Genomic DNA, 22,755 nt, shown 5'->3' with positions numbered 1-22,755 from the left:
AGGAGCTGCCTGTGGGTAGCTGAGTGGTACCCCTTGGGCAGGCTAAGTTGCAGGGGAGGGGATGTTCTTGAATCTCTGTTCCTTCAAGAGATTGGCTTGGCTCTTCATGGGAGGAAACCACATTCACATTACCTTTTGAAGTCATACTTGATCCTCAGAACTAGAGCTAGGACCCATCAAAATAAACACCATGAAATAAATGTCTGCAACCCAGTGGTCTCAGCACCAGACACGTGCAGCTCTGTCCCTTCTGAGTAAGCCATGGGGCTCTACTATGTCTATGAGCTGCGAACCGTTTGAAGCGTGTTACCCAGAAAGTTTGCAAATACTTGGCAAGTAGTCCTCTACCACTGAGCGACATCCTAGCCTCCAGGATTTTCAAGCTGAAACACTGAAGGGTTATACTGCCTGGTTTTAAGCAGTTGGCACATGCCTGTGCTAAGGTTAACTTCTATGGGGTCGTGGAGCGTCTCCTGCCTTGTCTCAAATGAGTGGAGTTCCTCCTAGTCGGACTCCTTGAGTGACGTAGTAAGAAAGAGCTGGCCCCGTAATGTCCCTGTGTGTCCACAGGACCCCAGCGCCATGCCAAGGCCAACATCGCAGGATCTAGCTGGCTACTGGGATATGCTGCAGCTGTCTGTGGAGGATGTCAGCATGAAGTTTGATGAACTGCACCAGCTGAAGCTCAATGACTGGAAGATAATAGAGTCACCAGAGAGAAAGGTAATGAAGTCACATGGTGTGCTGGGTGGGTCTTGAGCGCTGTGCCTGTGGGCTTCCGGTATCTGCTGTAGTGCCGGATGATAGCCAGTTTCTCTGTCTTTAGTCATTGATACAGGATCGAATTCTGTGTGTGTGTGTGTGTGTGTGTGTGTGTGTGTGTGTGTGTGTGTGTATGTATGAATGGGGTCCTGGGTCCTGGTAATAGCAGTGGTGTCTTGCTCTATCTCCAGTACACAAACGTCTCAGACACACCACTAAAAATCCCTACATCTATCATCTAGCTTCCTCCAGGGATAAATCCTGGCTCATTTTCATCTGACTTCTACTTAGATTGTATTTAGACGATCTCCCACTGGTAAGATCTTAGGTCTGGCTAAGATGACAATCCTCTAGTCAAATATACCTCCCTGGTGCATGTTGGGAGTGAAGGACAAGGCATCATTTAAATCTTTCCAAGCAGTCTGAGGGTGTGATCTTCCTATGGAGCCCCATCCTTAATTAGGCTGAAAATTTGCATTAAATCTGAATATTGCTCTCTGCTTCGTGATGAGATCATCTCAGGAGAGCACCGGAAGACAGTCTAAGTCAGCAGTACATGCACCTACTTACGAGCTCCCCAGAGAAGTAATCATGGTCTGAATTTTCTAGACAGACATTGTCCATTAAACTGAGTTACAGCTACAGGGGCTGGTGAGATGGCCCAGTGGGTAGAGAAAGGTGTTTGCCACTGACCCTGAAGCTCCGAGGCTGACCCCATGATCTACTTGGCGAGAGGAGAGAACTAACTCCTACAAGGTGTCCCCCGATCTCCACGAGTGCACTGTGGCACATGTACAACCCCTGCCCCCCCCACACACACACAAGCATGCATGCATACACACGCTGAATAACTATGTTTAAGTTCCAGTTAGATGTTGGGGTATATGCCTGAATCCCCAACATTGAGAAGCAGAGGCAGGAGGGTTGTAAGTTTGGGGCCAGCCTAGAATAAATAGTGAGACTCTGTCTGGAAATGAAAGAAAACAAAGTTACAAGGAAACCGGATTACTCATAGTTTGGGGAAGTGCTGTTCCACGTGTGAGCAAGAATGGGTAGCTAAGTGATTAGAATGAAAGCCAGTGAGGCCACTCACTACTCACTGTTTGGACTTCCTCAAAGTCACTGCCGGGGGCTAGTGAGGCTGAAAGCCAACAGCCATAGATCTCCCTGAGGTCGGTGATCAAACTCCTCCCACCAGATAACAGGAGGGGTGTCGGGACACAGAAGAAAGTCCAGACTACCCAGGATTCTGAGGAAATGAGAGGATGGCACAAGAATGGAATGATGAAAGCTGTGCTCCCCAAAAAGTTGTGCTCCACGAAAAGTAGTGCTCCCAGGAAAGCAGTGCTCCCTGTGAAAGTAGTGCTCCCAGGAAAGCAGTGCTCCCAATCCAGCCCACACAAAGGCAGCCGCCCCTGTGGGACCAAGGGGCAAGCAGAAGCCCACACGGACCAAGTCTCCTGTGGAATGTGTTCCTGCTCAGGACACTCACCCCAATGCAGAGCGGCAGGTCCCACACCTTCAAGAAAAGCCTGTCCCTTCTAGGCACTTCTGAAGACAGAGTTCCAAGCCGTGCAAGGTCCTTATCAAACCTCACCCCCACCCCTCTGCTACAGTGAGAGAGGGAGAGATGAACAGCTGTGTCCTCCATGTGAGAGCCGCATCTCTAAGTAGCTTAAGAGGCACACCAGGAAGTCAGGAGTGGGCCATAGCTTCCGACCTTAGGAACAAATTTCAGACACCAAGGCAGCGTTTCGCTTTTTCCAACATCCAGCCACTGTGGGCACGGGCACACGCCCCTCTGCTTCCTGTACCACACACAGCTCAAACATGGAGACTCAGGCGACATCGCTCTACTTAGGCAGAAGGAATCTCACGACAGCCAGGGGAGGTCCAGATTGGCTCTCAGGAACACCGTCCCAGAGTGCAAGCCCTGCGCTCAAGTTCGCAAGCCTTCTGCATCGCATGTGTTTCCAATCTGTCCAAATTCCTTCTCTCCAGATGCATGTATATTTTTTGGATGTGAATTGAGAATTGAAGCTAAGGGACACACTGTATTGCGTAGATATGTAATTATATGTGCGTTTACAGTAAAGTCAGTGTGCGTTTAGGCTCGTGGTTTGAGAATTTAGCCCAGGGATCCTTGGGGGCTCCTGTCCACATAAGATGGTTTTCATGAACATGCTTCCTCTCCCACAAACATCAGGCAACCACTTCCACACTCCCTCGAGGCATTTGCTGCCACTCAGGTAGGACAGTGCTTTGGAAAGTATGGAGATGAGTGGGAACTGCAGTATGCCAGAGCTAGGGGGATGGCTGTGTTGAGATGCAGCTTATTTTCTTATCTTTAGACACTGCCTTAAACTCCTCAGGCTCCACTAAAAAATCTCAAGTTTAGGAAGGTGACCCAAAAAAAAAAGTGAATGCTGTAAGATGAAGCTGCCCCACTGGGTATCGGTGGGGGTGAATTTGTCAGTGCCTGCCAGGGCAGGAGATCCAACAGAACTTGGATGAACCAGGGCTTCAGGACTCGGCACCTCTGGTCTGCCCCTGACCTCCCCCTGACTTAACTGAGTCCTCCCCTTGACCTCTAATGACCTCCCCTCTACCTTCTCATGACTCTCCATGATCCTCCTGGCCTTGCCATGACCCCTCCCATCTCTCCTCTGACCTCCTTCCACTTCCCCATCACACACACACACACACACACACACACACACACACACACACACACACACCTCTCGTTCCTGATGTTCCCCCAACCTTCCCCAGACTTCCTCCTACTTGCCTCCGAGACCTCTCCATGACCTTCCCTGACCTAGTCTGACTTGTGATGCTTTTCAGGAAGAAAGGAAGATCCCCCCTCCAATACCAAAGAAGCCCCCCAAGGGGAAATTCCCCATCACAAGGGAAAAGTCCCTGGACCTGCCGGACCGACAGCGCCAAGAAGCCCGGCGTCGGCTCATGGCAGCCAAGAGAGCCGCCTCCTTCCGCCAGAACTCCGCCACCGAGAGGGCAGACAGCATTGAGATCTACATCCCCGAGGCCCAGACGCGGCTCTGAGGACCAGAGGTGGCCGCCACACGCGCCTGGTTTTGGTCTTTTACACAAAATGCTTGTACAGTTTATTGCCTACCTGGTAGTTTCTGTCTCACCCTCCACCGGATTCGCCCTTGCCGTGTTCTCTGCACCGTAGACAGTGGACACTCGGATTCCTAGTTTGCTGAGCTCATGGCAAGATTGACTCTGAAGGACATCGGCTCTGAGGAACAGGCTGGGTGAGCCCTGACTTACCTCCCTGTTCCCAGAGGGCCGCCCAGTGGCCTCTTGAGATGGAACCTAGCTTTCACTTTGTTATTTATATTTTTATAAATTGTGTGATTAACTAGAGGTCACTACAAACGGGTGCATCTCCCCACTCTCGAGAGGCATTAGACATCCAAGTGGAAGGTGCTACAATTCGAAGGGCAGGAAAGACAGACAAACCTGTTCCCTCCCATCTGAGTTACTCTCCCCAGCTCAGTTGCCCCAAGACCTTGCTGTCCTCACTGGTCCCGCCACCACAGGAAGCACTCGGTTCCTTGGTTGACATTTGTGACGACAGAAGAGGGTCTCTCCAAGGTCCCCACCATGTGGTTCTCCAAAAGGAAATGACAAGGCTGAACCCCACCCACCCCCCCAAAAAATATCTAGCGTAGAATCTTTATAGTCAAAGCTCAGCTGTATGTTCCTCTAAGAGAGGAACCCATGGAAAGGGCTGGCAGAAGCCCAGAGAATACAAAGAGGGAAAAAAACTAAGAAATAGTCATGGTATTTTTATCCCTTCGTAACCTAAACCATTACACATAGCATTTTCTTAAACTTCACTGCTTAAGCTACATGTACTTTTTATGTATGTTACATGCGTTCTCAAACTGCTATCACTTGACTTTCCAGGGTACCTTTAAAGGAGTTTGCTTGTTTATGATGACAGTTGTGATGTTGTAAAACATATAAGAAATATGAATGTGAGTGGTAAGTATATCAGTTAAAATGGTAAAGAAGAAGAAAATTAGTTTATACTTGTATTTTTCCAGAATTCTTTTGGTCCTATGCAGTACTGCTGAATTAAGAATATATTTCTTGCCTGTGTTAGACATGAAAATGGGAGGGGGGGAAAAGGTCATGCATGGTGATTTCCAGCCGTGGAATCTAAGAAAGGTTATCCGTAGTCATGACTCTGAGGATGCTCAGAAGAGAAAGGTTGGCTCTGATTGACAGGCTTCGTGTAAATCATATCTACACGTTTAGAGGCGTTGTTACCAGACTTCTGCACAGAAGTTCAGATGCCACACCGAGCGCTCAGACTGCCCATGGCCCTGATCTCAGAGTTCTCTGCTGTTCAAGTTCAGGCAGGGCCCCACCCCATCCCAGGCCTCCCCTCTTAATACGTAAGGAGCACCATGCACTTAGCCAGAGGAGAAAAGCTTTCGACATCCCTGTAGCGTCTGTGTTCTCCCTGTGACTTGCACTTTAAACGGTCCCCGGGGGCCCCCTCTGCAGCCCGACTGCATCGCTGGTCACTGCATGTGGGTACCCAGCGAGGCAGCCTTGCAGCTGGGGCGTTGCTAAGATGACACCGGCCTCTTCCTCATCCTCTCCATTCCTCTACGCATGGGGGGGCACGGTTGATGTTACAGCATGTCAAGCCTCACAGTTTTACTTTTTTTTTTAAGCCGAGTAGTTAAGAATTCCCTGTAATAGCAAAATCCTATAAATCGAGCCTTGTATCTGGTATATATTTTACCAAACAGCCTTAAATATATTTGGAAGCAAAAATCATACGAATGTATATCCTTTAAAAAAAATGCAAAAAAAAAACTCCCCAAAATATTCTTCTATCACTGAACCCTATTTCCCCAGAGTGTTCAAAGCGTTTTCTACCTAAATAAATATGTAAATCCTAAATAGTACAATAACGATGCTTCCTCCTGTATTCATGCCACTGTGCTAAATATATATATATATGTTGTAAGCACTGGTACTTCAGACTTTGAAAGTGATGTATCCTAGAGGAACTATGTAGTAGTAATCAGAGGTAAGCAGGTCTGATGTACACCCCCTGGCTGAAGGAAATGCAAAAAGCAAAAGTCCCTGCTGCCCACACCCATGAGGTCTCTGGCAGCCTCCCCTATCACTTCCTCAAACGTACACAACACACATAGAAACAAATTGTAACATTAGACAATCCTTGTCTTAAGCCCAAAATTCTATGGACCCAACTTGCACAAAGTATCCATTCGATTTTAGTTAATTATGTTGCCTATGTTCATTGTTCATCCCATGCTACCCAAAGTCTTGGCCTAAACTTCCCCTAGCTGAACAAATCTTCCTTCCCTGAGTTGCATGGTGGCCCCTCTTTGAAGTGGGGAAAAAAAATGTACCCTATCTGGTTCACTAGGTTCCAAAGATTATTCGTTAATGACCGAACCAACACGTGCTGCTAGTTCTGATGGAGTGTTAGCTGTTCGAGTCCCCTCGTAAGTGCAATACCTTCGGTTCTCATGCGGGTGACATGCCACCGTGGGACAAGAAGATAAGCCATGTTTACACTGCGTCAGCCGAGCCAAGGCCGGCGGCATTGGTCACGTGGGCACGCTGTTTCCTCCGGCTCCTTTATCTTTCAGTTGCGCTCAGGAGGGTCATGGTGTGGCGTTCTCCTGTGGTCCTCTCATCTCATCCAAAATAGGACATTAATGAAAAACTGGTACAAGGACGTGGCTGCAACACGGTGCCATCCATGTTGTCTGTCCCAGCACACCTGTGTTCCCAGAGATGCCTCCGACAACCTGAGAGACTTGAGTGTTGTCATTTCAGAATCCCTTTCTCACACCGTTGGGGCTGCTGTGGACTCTGCAGTGCTGAGCTTTAGGGAACAGTGGGAGAGAAGGCCCAGCTGAAGAGCAGGACCAGGGGCAGAGAACGAAACTGAGCAACAGGAGTATCTTCCATGTACTTGCCCGCACATCTCTCTCTGTTCCTGCGGTGATTATTGTTGCCATATTTTTATTGTCACCCTAGAATAGTGTAGAAAGCAGCCAACTTGTTTTATACCAAGAAATCATCTCACTGAAAAGGAAATGCCCACACTTTTAACTTCAAACCACATCTGAAGACTTCAAGCATTTAATAGGAAGTAAATCCTTAGGGAAAAAAAAATTACAAATTATTTCTGACTGCCTCAGAAAACGACCCAAAACAAGAAGCTGCAAAGTGGAGGCGACTTCCAGCCCGCCTTTATGGAGATGTCCAAGCTATGATCAGAAGGTCACCAAAAGTACGCAATGCATATGATGGATCCTGTTTCTTGGGGTGTCTGTCCCAGTGCACCCCATCTTGATTTCTGCCTTTGATTAGCATATTGAGCGTGCACTGTTTTTAACCATCCTAACTTAAATCTGCTGCCTCTGTGTGTTCACCACACACCCCCAACCCCAGGGCCCCAAGGAAGAGATTTCTGTGGAAATACAGTGATGTCACAGACACATGGCCCACGTGCCTGGAGAACTATAGAATTCCCTGCCTTAGAAACAGCTGTCTGGTTTGGGCCAACCCTTTTTTTTTTTTTAAAGATAGAGTCTCACTGTGTATAGTACAGGCTAGCCTCAAATTTGCAATTATCCTGCCTGTTTCTTCTGGGTGCTGGGATTATAGACATGCACCATCACACCCAGCCTTGATCCAAAACTTTAGGCAGCAGGGATAGAGTGGAATGAGAGAGAGAGGCATACAGGACTTAGTGATGGATGGTGGGACAATCAGGTTTGAGCCGGCCCTCTGGTGTCTCTGAAGACCTGGAAGCCAGTCACCCTTTGAGGGGCACACAGGTCGGGTCTCGGCTGCTTTCTCCCACAGTGTTGGTCACCTTGCTCAGGGTTCCCTGACCACAGCTCCAGGATGTCCACAGGGACAGACGCTGACACGTGGCGGCTCAGATAGACTCAGGCTGACAGGTTAGCAGGACTGAACCTGTTGCTGGCAGAGGAACTCCCTCAAATGTTGGAGATGCGGCGGTGGCAGTCCCCTGAGGGCCTGTATCTGGCTAGAAGGAAGCTGGCTGTCTGGAGCAATACTGGGCATGAGGGGGTACTGAAGCACCATGCTCACCCCACCAGCTGCAGACTTGAAGCACAGACACTTGCCCCAAGTCATGGGCTTTTGCGTGCTCGCTGCCTCACCCAGCCACTTTCTTCTCCAGCCTTGGGCGTCTTCATGTTCTTACTGCAAATTTAACATATGACTCCCTTCATGGTTACCCCTGTCATTTTTATAGTTTTTTTTCAAACTATATTTGCTGGAAGTTTGGAAAAGTTTCTTATTTCTACCCACTCGCTGTTGATACTTCCAAGTAGGTGTGGATCAAACCCGGGGTTCTAAACCCAGTCAATCACAGGCCTAGGAGAGCGAGACTAGAATGGCCTCTGATTAGCAGTGGCCTCAGCTACATGGGTGAGCAATGAACTTTGCACTAACTCATCCCCCGTTAACTGCCGGTCATGAGCATGCCACATCAGCTGACGTCACCCCTGTGCCCTCGAGCTGCGTGTGCCTCCTGTGGTGAGTGGAAAGGTGCCGCAAACTGAAGGCTGTGCACTTCCCTCTCAGGCTAGATGCTCTCTACATGGAGTGGCTCCAGGAAGTTTGAGATGTCAGCAAGAAGGTGCCAGAAGCCCCGAGGCCCAGCCAAGCTGCCAGAATGTATGCATGCAATGGCTAGTAACCTGTCTTCACTCAGGCCCCCATTTTCTCTTCCATGTGACGTTAGTGTTACAGTCCCTACCTCCCTCATAGACAGACAGACACAATGTAAGGATTGATGACATACAGCCTCTGGCATCTTTAAGCTTAGAGGTGTATGGTGAATGTGTTTTGTTGCTTGGGATTCATCCTCTGGCCCTACTATGTGTGCTGTGGTCCCACTCTGTGCAGGAGGCTGGTAGAGCCAGCCAGGGCACAAGAGGCAGGGACGTTTGCTTTAGGGTCCTGTCCTGCCTAGGCAGGAGGTCAAACTAGAATGCAGAAGGGCACAGAAATGAAGTATAAGCGCCAGGAACTTCTTTTCCTGCTGGCTGGGACTTCCGTTTTCTATATTCTTCCACGAACAAGAACCAATACCCCCACCAAGCACTGCGCGACGTTCTCACCATCTCGTCAGCTCAGCTCCCTCCTAGATGAAAGGAACAGATGTTATCTATAAGGAGACGTGATGACAGAGCATGGGAAACAGAAGGATGTGCATGTGACGAGCACCAGGATGGACCCAGACCTGCACCACAGTCGCTGCCGCGGTGTGGATTCCGCCCCAAGCCCCTGACTCTGCCATCATTCCCCTGCCCGCTGCAGAGATGAGCACACACACACTCTGAGAAGCCGCCTTTCCATTCTCACCACACCGAAAAACACCACCGTGTTATGAGTTGCTGTCCTAACTCTGACGTTTTGATCCAATGTTTAAAAAAAGAAAAAAAAGAAAAAAATTACCCTGCTTCCGTCTCAACAGCTGACAGCTGACTCCTTGAGGACATATTAGTTACCTACAAAACTACTACTTTTTAAAGGATTTTGTATACACACAAACCCAGGTAACAGTGGTTTACCTCCCAACTTTCTTAGATTTTAGGAGACTCTTAATCATTGGTGCTTATTCTGAATTTGAAAGACTTGGGCTCCAAGACTTCCCATGTGCCGTGCAAGAGAGAGGGTCACAGAGGAAGCTATGGCAGGATTCCTGAACACGTGTTTATCTTTGGAGCAGTGGTCTCCGTGGGGGGACTCAGATGCATGTCTGCAAATTCAAGGATGGAAGCCAAGGTCGGTTGTGGGACTTTAGGAAGCCACTTGTCCAGAATCCCTAGTTCTCCACTACCCCACCCAACTCCAGCCATCTCAAAAACTCGGTCACCTTCAAAGGGCTCCAGAGAATTGTCACCTTCCTCCATTTTTGGTTAGTTTGCTGCATTCAGGAATGAGCATTGAGAACGGGGATACTTATTCCCAATGATAAGCCGGTTACCTCCGGCCAGGTACCCTTCTGTAGAGACACAGCCCTCTGCCCTCCCTCCATACTACGTGCCAAAATACCCAGGTGTGGCCTAAGGACTGAGTTTAATGCCTCCTATAGGGATTCAAGGAATGCCAGAGCAGGAGACTAGCGATTTAGTTAAAGGTTAAAAGTATATAAATATATATATAAATAAATATACATACAAAATAATACCCACGATGAGGATCGACAGAGTGCCAAATATTCAAATCTGTACAGAGTTACCTTCACCAGAACTATTTTATGTAATTCTCTCACTCATGCTTTTGGGGTTCTTTTGATAAATTCTACTTCCCAGCATGCAGTACCCTATTGGATGTATTTCTTGTCACCGACACAATTTCTTCCTTCTCATTAAGGGTTTGTCATTATTTTAAGTCATTTTTAAAAGACTGCTCCTTTTGTTTGTGTTTTCTTTCTCCTGTGACTTTTTTCTTTTCACTCTTAGGTGACCATGGAAAAGCTTTGTTGTCTGGAACTCTTCTCTGATAACTTCTCTTTCATTTGATGTCTGTATCGCCAATATTCACCTCCTGTAAATAGTTCTGCGATTAAATTTTTTGAGAAAAGAAATATTTACTTTTCTTGGAGTAAATTCTTTGTTATTTTAAATTCAGAAAATATAGATCAGAGGGTTTTATTCAAAAAATTACACTCTTCCTCCATTATTTTTTTTAATATCCTTGATATATCTATTAAGATGAAATAGAAGGCTAGAGGGATAACTTAGAAGCCAAGCAGGCTTTATGATCGGAGGTCAGATCCCCAGCACCCATGTGAATGCCAGGTATTTAAAAGGCAGATGTGGGGGGGGAGGGGGTCCCCAGGGCAGGCTAGCTAACAGACTACCAAATCTGTGAGCTCTGGGTTCAAGTGAGAGACCCTGCCTTCAATATATAAAGTGGAAACTGATCAAGAAAAGCATTTGTGTCAACCTCTGGGTTCCGCATGCATACACACATGCACACATACAGCCCCCCCCACATACATACATGCACATGCATAAAAAGAACTAGACATTCCTCCTTGCTGTGCATTTAATGTGCGTGTGAAATGGCATGGGCTAACGTAATCCTGCAGCTAACACTGCAGTGTTTAGTTAATGGTTTTCACACACCGCTAAGTTACAGGGGAAACAGACGAGGGTCACATAACTACAAAGACCCATACATTCTGCCTGCAGTGAGACAGGGCTGGGAGCTGGTGGCACAGTGCCCAGGCCTTTGTGTAGAAGAATAGAAAGGCTCCCCTACCCAAGGACCCAAGTTGCCCAGATATGGTGTAGGTCTCTCCTAAGGGATGAAGATGGAGTTCATTTTTCTTGCCAAGTGCTGACTCCATCCCTTCCAGTTGCTTGGGCCCTGTGTGGTCCCTCCATCTCTCCCTGTTGCCAGTTGTCAGCTGATCTTACCAACCCAATGAGGATTCTGATTGCTGACTCCTACCCTTTCTACCCATTGCTAGTGATCGAAGTCACCAAGCCTTGATCATGACTCTCCAGCCCCCAAGGCACCATGACCCAGCAGCTCTGGAGAAAGACCACACCCATTCCAAAGCCCTCCCAACAGGAAGTGTCCTGGCCTCTTCCAGACTCCACCAAGCTTGATGGTGGTATGGTAGATGACTGTCAGAGGGGTGGAGACGTCCCTTCCAATGAGATTGGTGCAATTGGCTGACAATTTCTAGCAAGAAGAGGATGAAGGGTGTGGATTCTGAGACTGTAAGGGAAATGAATCCATCAACAAAACCTTTCTGCTTATTTTGCTCAGTTACAATCATGATTTTTGAAAGTTTGCAGGTAAGAAATTGAGTTGAAGAACTGGTGATGCACACCCATAACCCCCTGCATGTGGGAGGCAGGAGGAGCAGGAATTCAAACGCATCCTTAGCTATATTGCAAGTTTGAGGCCAGCCTAGATGACATGAGACCCTGCCTCAAGAAAAGAAAAGGGAAGAGAAAAAAAAATCTGAGGACGTACCTAATAAGTCCAGAACACCTATATACTGTGGATGGTATTTCTTTCAAGAGCTCTGGTATAACCAGAATCCCCTGGGGAAGAGTCTCAAGAAAGGATCATCACATCAGGTTGGCTTTTGGCATGCCCATGAAATATTTTTCTTGTGTTAATTGAGGTGGGAAGGTGACCAGGACTGCTGGGAGCCATACCATTCTCAGTTAGGCTCCTGAACTATGTGAGAGTAGAAAACACAAACTAAGTGTGTGCGTGCATTTATTTATCTCTGCTCTTGACTGGGGGGTGGGGTTTGACCAGCTGCTTCAAGCCCTCGTCTCTGTGTGAGCTAGCATAGTTTTCCTTCTGTTACAGCGACAGGAATGAAATCAGAACAAGAGAGAAGGGTCAACAGAAACCACTTTGTGGGGGGCCATCCCATCCCCACTTTCCCCCAGGGTACTCTTGAGCAGGAACAGCAGAAAATATTAGAAATTTAGAGGGGAGAGAAACAGACAGAAAACACAGAACAGCCTCGGGAGGGCCTGGATCCTCAATCCACCGGGCCCCAACTGTCTCTGCCAAAGGGCTTCTAAAGGAATGTCAATGGGGTGTGGCAAAAGACCCCTTACAGCCAAGTGCAGACCAATCCAGACACCTGGACCATGCACGTGGTCAAGTCATGCCGTAATGCAGCCTTGCTGTGTAAAGCAAGCTCAGATCTCACTAGGAAGCCTCTGTGGGCCCCAACACCCCTTGACCTTTCTGCTCAATTTGTTTGTAGAACTAACCTATTTCTAGTGAAAGATAATCTAATCCATGTGTGTGTGTACATATATGTGCGCATGCATGCATGCGTGCACACATACACACATACACACACACACACCTAGATGATATTAAACTCTTGTTCTTCCTGCCTCCACCTCCTGAGTGCTAGGATTACACATGTAAGCCACCACATGAATGATCTATTGCATAGAAGAAACAATACAAGAGGTGATGTTTGGAAAATGTCACCTGCAGCAATTTCAAGGTTTTTCCGCTCATTTCCGATAGCTGACATTTTGAATAGGCTACCTTGTGAAGACAAGGACTCCGGGGATTTCTCGCCCCTATTTTTATTAGTCTTTTTTTTTTTTTTCTTTCCTGCGAGCTCTCTCCTTACTGTCATTTACTACGCTCTGAAGATGGTTACTTGCTTCTTAATTAAGTGGAGAGCACTTCACCGATGTGCTGCGGGAAAGAGGAAAAGATTTTAGAGCATGCTTACTGGCTTGAGCTCTGCAGCCCAGTGCCACGGCGTGTTCCTGGGATTGCTCCTTGCAGCCTTCGTTAGAGTTAAAATCGACTGCATGGATTTTTTTGCCTAAACAATTAGAGTCCAAGACAGATGAAAGCCCATTTCTGAATGATTTCACGGCACTGGAAAGGTCTCCGTGAACTTGGAGTGAGAGAAATTCAATCTTCTATCAACACATTTAGCATGCCCAGGATTAAGTAAAGAGGCAGACCACATTTAAAACTCACATTATTACTACACAGCCCCCACCCTTTGGCTGGCTGGACCTTGTCCTGTTTCCCCATCTCTGCATACACAGACATTCTGGTGTGGAGGAGCCCAAAAGTAGGCCCGTCAACATCCCCAGCCAGCCTCCTCCTCTGGGTCTCTGAAGGTCTGTCCTACTGGTTTAGCCACTGCACCACCTGCCTCCTGCCTCCTCAACACAGAACCCATCTTGAGTCCCCAAGTCTTTGGGAACTGAGACTGTGCCTTGGGGTGGGCACCTGCGCTCCAGGCAGCTGCTGGGCCCTCCTCGGTTGCCTGGCATCCTGATCACAGCCGCCCATGGCTCTTGGCCCTTCCTCACACTCCCAAACCAGCAGCTTGCAATGGACCTCGTCCCAGTCGCTGCCAGCTTGCTGTGCCTGAGATCCGAGATGCTGCAGTGGTACCTCCTGGAGGTCACAGATTTGAGCGTGTCTCTCCTCCTCCTCCTCCTCCTCTTCCTCCTCCTCCTCTTCCTCCTCCTCCTCCTCCTGCACATACTACCTCCACATCCTAGCTGTGACATGTCGCCAGAGTGTTTTGTCCGTCAGTCTCAGGATCCTGCCCTGACTCTGGGAGAACTGTCCTCACTGCTTTGGTCCTTGGGACTCAACAAGTGCCCTCAATGGCTTCCTCTTATATCCTCACCTTCCACAGGTGAGTTTCTCACTTCCAACCTCTGCATAGTGTCACTCAGCCTGATGACTGCCACGGGGCATCCCACTACGCAGGAAGCTTCTGCTAACTGGCGTGTGATCCACTGTGAACATCATGGAATTCCTGTTTATATCGCTCTCTTATTTCTTCACCTTAATTAAGGTAAGTCTGAAGGTCCTGAAGGCACATGCAGGGTTTCTCAGACATCAACAGAGCCTACCCAGAAAGGATATAAAGGATATTCCCCTGGGGATCTGATGCTGAGTCAGTGAACATTTTTTAAACAACTTTTATGTTACGAGCACTACACTAAAAATACTGTAGTTTAAAAACAAATCATGACTCCTGCACGGGCATGTTAACTGTGGTCAGGTAGCTGGTTGGGCCAGATATTTCCAGGTTCTTGGCATTTTATTCAAGTAGGAAATAAAACCCCAAACAGATTGAAAAGTAGTGTAGAAACAATATTCAAAGCAAAGCAATAGAAAAGATCAGCCGTGGACCACAAGAGTGAAAATACTCAAGGACCCAGATTGTTTGTTTTTGAGATAAGGTCTCATGTGGCACAGGTGGCCTAGAAATCACTATGTTGGCTGGCTTTGAAATACAGAGGTTAAGAGCACTGGCTGCTCTTCCAGAGGTCCTGAGTTCAATTCCCAGCAACCACATGGTGGCTCACAACCATCTATAATGAAATCTAGTGTCCTTTTCTGGCCTGCAGGCATACATGCAGACAGAACACTATACATAATCAATAAATAAATCTTTAAAAAAGAAAAAGAAAAGGGAGGCAGAGGCAGATGGGTCTCTGAGTTCAAGGAGTTCCAGGACATCCAGAGCTGTTACACAGAGAAACCCTGTCTTGAAAAACAGGAAGGAGGGAGGGAGGGAAGGGAGGGAGAGAGGGAGGGAGGGAGGGAGGGAGGGAGGAAGGAAGGAAGGAAGGAAGGAAGGAAGGAAGGAAGGAAGGAAGGAAGGAAAGAAGGAAAGAAGGAAAGAAGGAAAGAAGGAAAGAAGGAAAGAAGGAAAGAAGGAAAGAAAGAAAAACTGGTCTTCCTGCCTCAGCTTCCAAATGCTGAGATTACAGGCAAGCACTACCATGATTGCTTCAGATTCCTTTACTAACATCTAGAACTCCACTTCTGGTCCTTTCATTTTTACACTTACATAGTGACTCACCACACTGCCCAGGCTGGTCTTCAACTTGACACTCTCCTCCCTAACCATCAGGATTGCAGGTGTGGGCTCCTGCTCCCAGCTTCAAATACACGGTGGGCCTCCTCTCTCTTTGCAGAGGAAGGAGGAACCCTAGCCTGGGCTTCAATGACTCTTGTGCGTCCTAAGAACATTAGCCTAGAATTCTGTAAATATCCATTGTTTCCAAAGCTTAGTTACAATAAGGTATTCAAGCTGTATCAGGGAGGTGAGTTTTAAATTTTGTTTGTGTTGGGTTTTTGTTGTTGCTGCTGTTTGTACTTTTTCCTTGGAAGTATTAAGTGTATTTTTTGAAAACGTAATGACGTGAGCTATTCCAGACACTCCAGAATTTTCTAGGGGCTTTATATACAGGAGCGGCACTAGGAACTGCTCGTGAAATATCCTTAGGTCATCTCTGTTTGAAGCATGATCCATGGAACCTTTCAGAGATGAGACAGGGGGCTGCGTTTGAGTCTCCTTCTCCACCCAACTCATTCTTTTGTTTCTCTGGATAACCTGGCTGTCCTGGAACTCACTCAATACACCAGGCTGGTCTGGAACTCACAGAGATCTGCCTGCCTCCGCCTCCAGAGTTCTGGGATTAAAGGCGTGCGCCGCCGCCGCCGCCGCCGCCGCCGCCGCCGCCGCCACCACCACCACCACCACCACCGGGCCCAGCTCATTCTTAAATGCCGAACTAGGCTTTACCTTCATAAATATGAAGAGACACAGGGACATCTCTCTGGACCTTGGTAACTAGCACCAAGAAAGTTGTGTCAGGGAGAGCTATAAGCAGCGGCCAGTAACTTGAGAAATAGACGTCAACTTATCTCTAAAGTCAAACATTTTATTATAGATGCCTAAGGCTGTTTTTGGCCCCTGGCCAGTGAAATTGCTTAGACCAGTGGTTCTCACCCTGTGGGTTACAACCATTGGAGAACACGTGTTCTGATTGTCTTAGGAGCTGAGACACCTCTCAGTAGCAAAATTACAGTTATGAAGCAGCAACAAAAATAATTTTATGGTTGTGGTGGGGAGTTACCACAACATGAGGAACTGTATTAAAGGGTCGCAGTGTTAGGAAAGCTGAGAACCACTGATTTAGACTGTGCAGATTAGATGCAAGTTAAAAAATAAAAAATAATAAAAAATAAAAAAAAACCTCTGCTACACTGAAGATGTCTCACAAGAGGGCACTGTGCCAACATCCCAAGCCAAGGGTTTTTCTTATACCTCTGCTTCTGCTTCATTCAACAACAGGAATTGAGACAATTCACTTACATAAGCCGATTTTATCTTTGAGTCTTGCTCAAAGATCCCGAATAAACAGGGATTAATAAAACAGCGTGGTGTTTCTAAATATGAGTGGTTTTGATATAAGCTGCCAGTCACAGCTGCCTGCTAAGTATGAAATATTGAGTATCTCCAGTAACTAGCAATTCTTGTCTGAAGGAATGGGCATTGACATAGAAAGTTTCAGGAGAGAATAAGAAGAAGATAAATATGGTACATCAGAGTAAGGAGTGGCTGAACGGTTTTCATTTTAATCCTTACTCAAAAGTAACCAGTCATCTGAGTATGGTGTCTCAAGCCTACGATTCCAGCCTTGGGAGGTGGAGGCAGAGGATCAGGAATCCAAGTGTGCCCTTGGTTATACATGAAGTTCAAGGTCAACCTAGGGAGACCCTACCTCGAAACAACAAGGGGGGGGGGTTGCTGGGGAGGGGCTTAGCCAGTAAAGTGCCTACTCTGCAACCATGAGGACCTGGACCTCTGTAAAAGCTCAGTACAGTGCATGTCTGTAACTCTAGAGCCGGGTGACAGGGAACAGAGACAGGTAGATCTCCAGTGCTTGCTGACCAGCCAGCCTAGCTAAGCTTGAGCTCTGGGCTCAGTAAGACACCCTGTCTAATCAAGGAGTAATGAAGGAAGTTACCAAATGTTGACCTCTAGCCTTTATACAAACTTGCACAGGGAGCCAAAACCACATACAACACATACATGATTTAAAACAACAAATTACTAATCAATTTTTTCATCTTCCCTGCTGTGTGTGCAAAATTTGTGTGTGCAAAATGCTTACCAATTGGCACTGGACCAGGACAAACACTCTGCATCCTCCACTGCCCAAGGAGAAGTCACTCTGTCTGTCAGGGGTGTGTGGTGGATGCACACACATGATGATGATGCTGCTGCGTACCTCCTGGAGTCCCCACACAGGCCCCTGTGCTCTGTGACGTAGGTCAGGTTAGATTGAGGTCTCAGTCTGAGTCATTAACCATTTTATTGGGTTCATCAGCAAGTGCCAGCCATCTTTACCATTCTACACAGCAGGGATATAACGGGTTAAGGAACAACAGACCAAGAAAGAGAGGCAGACACAGGAAGTGGTGGGGAGACAAAGCTGTCAGATGCCTTCTGCACAGTGGAAAGTATCTAAAACTCTTATTTCCCACTTACTCCTCATGGGCGTTTGGTCTCAAAATAGGAGATTAGTAAAAAAAACCATTTATACTTTTGCTTGGATTGTTGTCATTGAGGGAGCAAAAACAAAAAACAAAATAAAAAAAAAAGCCACCACCAACAAAAACAGTTTAAGGCACAGAACTAAGCTAATAAAACCGACAGGAGGGCTGGAGAGATGGCTCAGAGGTTAAGAGCACTGGCTGTTCTTCCAGAGGTCCCGAGTTCAATTCCCAGCAACCACATGGTAGCTTACACCCATCTATAATGAGATCTGGTGCCCTCTTCTGTATACATAATAAATAAATAAATCTTTAAAAAAAAAAAAACTCACAGGACGCACAGAGTGGCCACTCCTCCTAGAACCTCTCGGCCCCCTTACAACTTCTGTCCCATCAGAAGCAGCCCACTGAGTCCCGCCCTGACTCCGATACCCTGCATAGCGGGTGTGGAGTCTTACTCTTCACCAACTTGTTTGAAGTTTAAAATTGGTGCCCACAGTCCCCTTTGGGGGTCAAACTCCCTTTCACAAGGGTGACAGAAAACACAGGTATTTATATTGTGATTCCTAACAGTAGAAAAATTATAATTACGAAGCGGCAGCAAAAATAATTTCATGGTTGGGAGTCACCACAACATGAAGAACCATATTAAAGGGTCGCCGCAGTATTAGGAAGGTTGAGAACCGCTGGTCTGTATCAACTGGACACAAGCTGGAGTCACCAAACAGAAGAGGGAACCTTAACTGAGGAATTGTCTCAATCAAATTAGCCTGTAGGCATGTCGGTGGGACGGTGTCTTGATTAGTGGTGGATGTGAGAGAGACCAGCCCATTGTGAGCAGTTGTACCCCTAAGTAAGTTGTCCAAGTTGTATAAGAAACCAGGCTGAGCAACCCATGAGGAACATGCCAGTAAGCAGCATTTTTTCCCATGGTCTGTTGTTTGTTTTTGCTCTTTGGGGGCCCACCACTCAGCTCCCAAATAAATCACACATGGAGGCTTATTCTTACTTACGTCTGGCCTTAGCTTGACATTTCCTTAACTTTAAGTTAGCCCCATCTACCTTTTGCCTCTGGGCTCTTAATCCGTGGCTTGCTCTGTAGTTGGGTGCTGAGGCCTGGAGTCCTCCTCCTTCTCTAGCTTCTTCTTTTTCATCTTCCCACATTTCTCCTCCTATATCTTCTCTCTGCCTGCCATCCCTGCCTATCCTTTCTCCTGCCTTGCCATTGGCCATTCAGTTCTTTATTAGACCATCAGGTGTTTAACACAGGCACAGTCACCCAGCTTCACAGAGTTAAACAAATGCAACATAAACAAAAGTAACACACCTTAAAATAATATCCTACAACAATGGTCTCTGCTTCAATGCCTGCCTAAAGTTCCTGCTTGAGTTCCCGCCCTGACTCCCATAAGTCATGGGATAAGCATCCCATAAGATGCTGCCTGGGGAGCTTCCTGCGAATCTCTGAGTTTGGAGAGGAAGATGAACTCACCGTGGTAGTCAGTAAGTGAAGAACTCTGATGTGCAACATTAGCAACAAAGACTGCATTCACACCAGCTCCAAAGCACATGGGTAGAATTAGGCTGCATTTATAGAATGTTAGCATTCCGCCAAGCGGTGGTGGCGCACGCCTTTCAATCCCAGCACTAGGGAGGCAGAGGCAGGTGGATCTTTTTGAGTTTGAGGCCCAGCCTGGTCTACAGAGCAAGATCCAGGAAAGGCGTAAAGCTACACAGAGGAACCCTGTCTCAGAAGAATGTTAGCATTCCAAGGAAGTAGGCAATAGTTAAAAATCGCGTAGTGGCGAAGCGGAAGACGGGATTGCTCATCAGAATTTTGCTGAGTTTGCGCAGATGTGAGCAGCCATCTTCACAGAAAGACGCTGGGCCCTTAGCCTCATCTAATGAATCCATGGAATGGGACATTGAGAGGTGAGTGTGGATTCAGAAAGCCACTGGACTTGGATGAAAACCTTGTTATGGTTCAATTATGTGCACCGTAAAAGAGCTATATTGGAGACCTAGCCACTGTACCTCATTTGGAAAGGGTCCAGTTGAAATTCGGCCAGTGGTAGTGAGGGATTCCTAATTACACACAGTGCTCTCACCAGGGGCTTCTGGACACAGATCCTGAGTTGGGAAGGTGCTGATTTCCCTCGAACTCCTGGTGTCCCCAGGACTCAGGCACCAGACTATGCTGGAAGGATGGGTAAATACATGGAGTCTTGAATCTCAGAGTCCAAGTTACTGTATCTCACAGAGAGGAGATGAGAAGATCCCTACCCTCCCCTGCCCTCCCTGAGTGTTTGGAGTCAGTCCGTCAAGTTAGAGAAGATTTGATACTCAATCTTCGTGTGTTTTCTGTTAAAAGGGTAGACAGAAGGTTAATGTGGAAGTAATTAAGTTCTTAACTGAAGTGCATAGTTAAAAGATAATTGAAGAGTAGACAAGGTCTCCAGAGGCCCTGAGTCTCTGAAATGTTACTCACAGATTCTAGACAGCCTGTCTTGAAATTCCTTGTAGTTAAATCTTGCGTGCAAGGGCTTAGAGAGCAGAGTACCCAGTACTGGGGACCTCCCAGAAGCAGTTACCGTCAATTCCCAGCTGGGCCTTCATATGTATATATATTTATTTATTTGGTAGTGGTTGGAATTGAATCACAGGCCCCTTCACAACAGGTAAGTATTCCACTACTGAGCCACATCCCAGCCCTGTATTTTGTTTGTTTGTTGAGACAGTCTCATGTAACACAAGCTCGTCATGATCTTGATACTTGGCAGGATGGCTTCCAACTCCTGATCCTCCTGACTCAACCTCCCACACCCTGGGGTGGCCCCACCACACTCAGCTCCACACCTGTCCAATGAGGAAGCCAACACAGAAAGAAACCACATGGCCGCACTGTGTTCAAGTCAGAAGTGGAACAAAGACCTGGGCCGCATGCCTCTCATGCAAGAGTTCTGTGTATTCCTCTCCATAATCCTATCTTTAGGAAGACTGAACTAGCCTCAAAGTGTCCTATACTGGGTGGCTTGAGACAACAATCACATTCTCTTCCAGTCTTGGAAGCCAGAATTCTGGGACCAAATTGTGGGCTGGGTCTTGCTGCCCTTGGATGCTCCTGCCCAGTGTTCTGTGGCAGGTGCCCCCAGGACTGCCATCTTCATAGGGTATACCCTCTGTTCTCAGATTGTTCAGCAACCCGCTACCCACTGTGTGCTGAGCCCAGACTCCCAGCCAGAGTCTTCCACAGGCATCGGCTGCATTTTAAAGGAACAGTGTGTTCTGTAACCAGTAGCACAACCCCACAGACTGGGTACATTTTCATGAAAGAAGTTCATTTGGGGTCACAGTTCTGGTAAGGTCTGGAGCTGCATCAGACAATGACTTCTAGGTGACAATGTGCCCAGGCAGCTCAAGGAACCACTTGGTTAAGAAGCAGGAAGCCCTCACAGGAGTGTCCTCTGGTCCTTCTGTGCCTTCAAAAGTCAGCAGGAGTCAATCAGGAGGGCATCATCTAACCCTAGCCCCTCCCTGAAAGCCTTGTCTCTATGCTCCAGAATATGAGTTTGTTTGTTTGGGTTTTTTTTTAAGATTTATTTATTTATATATTATACATAGTGTTCTGCCTGCATGTGTCCCTGCAGGCCAGAAGAGGGCACCAGATCTCATTTACAGGTGGTTGTGAGCCACCATGTGGTTGCTGAGGATTGAACTCAGGACCTCTGGAAAAGCAGTCAGTGCTCTTAACCGCTGAGCCATCTCTCCAGCCCCTCCAGAATATAACTTTTAAGTTTAGATTTCTACCCTCTTGGCACCTCCTGCTGCAGAGTGAAGTAAAACATAGGACTCCCTGGGGACACCCAAACCACATCCAAACCACAGCAAAAGGAAGTGAGAACCAGAAGCAAGCAGCGTTCCCATAGAGCCCTCTGGACTGGGTGCCGTGGCACAGAACCTGTTGCCTCACACATGTCCACACTCCATCATTTGTACACCATACTCCCACACAATTCACCCTCCCACCCAACCCCTCTCTCACACACACATACCCTCACCCTCCCACACCCTCAAACACACACACATACTCTCACACCCTGACATCATTACATGCTCATTCCGACATTTAAAAACACCTTTAAACGTAAGCTCAAAATCTCAAGACATATGTACAGACTCACTGTCACACTAACACCCTCACACAGTACTCCATGCTCACATTCATCCAGACAGACAGACAGACACATATACAGAGAGAGAGAGAGAGAGAGAGAGAGAGAGAGAGAGAGAGAGAGAGAGAGAGAGAGAGAGAGAGAGAGATGAAATTCCATCTTCCATCTGGCCCAGGGTTACTTTATCTTCTCACTTAACCCTTATGATCTTATCTTTCTTTTCTTGTTTGTTTATTGAGACAGGGTTTCTCTGTGTAGCCTTGGCTGTCCTGGAACTCACTCTGTAGACCAGGCTGGCCTCAAACTCAGAGATCTGCCTCCCTAGTCCTGGGATTGAAGGCAAGGTGTGCACTACCCCCACCCCTCTGCCTTTCTTCTCATAATATAGGACTGTCAAACAGAAGCCCAGTGGTCCGACTTAATGTTTACACATGGCATCACTTTCTGTGTTTATTTTTGCATTGCTGAGTATCAAGCCTAGAGCTGTGTACATGCCTGGATGAGTTCTCTACCACTGAGCCACATCCCAGGCTCAGGTGGTATTATCTAACCTGTTCCTAACACCTACATTTCCAGTAGTGGAGAGTCACAGGAACAGTTGAATTAGCCCAAGAGTCCTGCTGACGGTACCCTGCTAGGCATGCTGGGCATGCTCAGAAAGTTCACACTATCCCATGTCCCATTCGTTCATGGTGTGCTGCAAGCCACAGGAAAACGTAATAGAATTCAGCTACTATCACAAAAGCTACTACTTGGAAAATTCAAGGACTTCTCCAAAGGTCAAGCCATGGCTTAAGAAGTCTTGGTGAATTTTTAGATATATAACTAAGGGGATTGAAGTCAGGGAATCAGAAATGTGCCCATGTTCATGGAACCACTGTCCAGAACAATCAGAAAGGAAGAAATTGGGCTGGAGAGA

At 47.2% G+C, this 22,755-nt stretch overlaps 1 protein-coding gene across 7 annotated transcripts in view; it reads left to right on the top strand.

Annotated features, from left to right (window-relative positions):
* Positions 1-5,715, top strand: part of Dlgap2 (DLG associated protein 2) — a 746,370-nt gene extending 740,655 nt beyond the window's left edge. For all 7 annotated transcript variants that reach the window (XM_076553682.1, XM_042262958.2, XM_076553680.1 and 4 more), the window contains 2 exons: positions 571-723; positions 3,607-5,715. In XM_076553682.1, the coding sequence (XP_076409797.1) occupies positions 571-723; positions 3,607-3,825 (372 nt within the window). In that variant the 3' untranslated portion in view covers positions 3,826-5,715. The remainder of the gene's footprint in view (positions 1-570; positions 724-3,606) is intronic.
* The last annotated feature ends 17,040 nt before the right edge of the window (positions 5,716-22,755 follow it).

Source organism: Peromyscus maniculatus, chromosome 17, assembly GCF_049852395.1.
Source record: "Peromyscus maniculatus bairdii isolate BWxNUB_F1_BW_parent chromosome 17, HU_Pman_BW_mat_3.1, whole genome shotgun sequence".
Lineage (NCBI taxonomy): Eukaryota > Metazoa > Chordata > Mammalia > Rodentia > Cricetidae > Peromyscus > Peromyscus maniculatus.
Note: the sequence above shows the minus strand (reverse complement) of the source record. Positions and strands in the feature narration are given on the sequence as shown.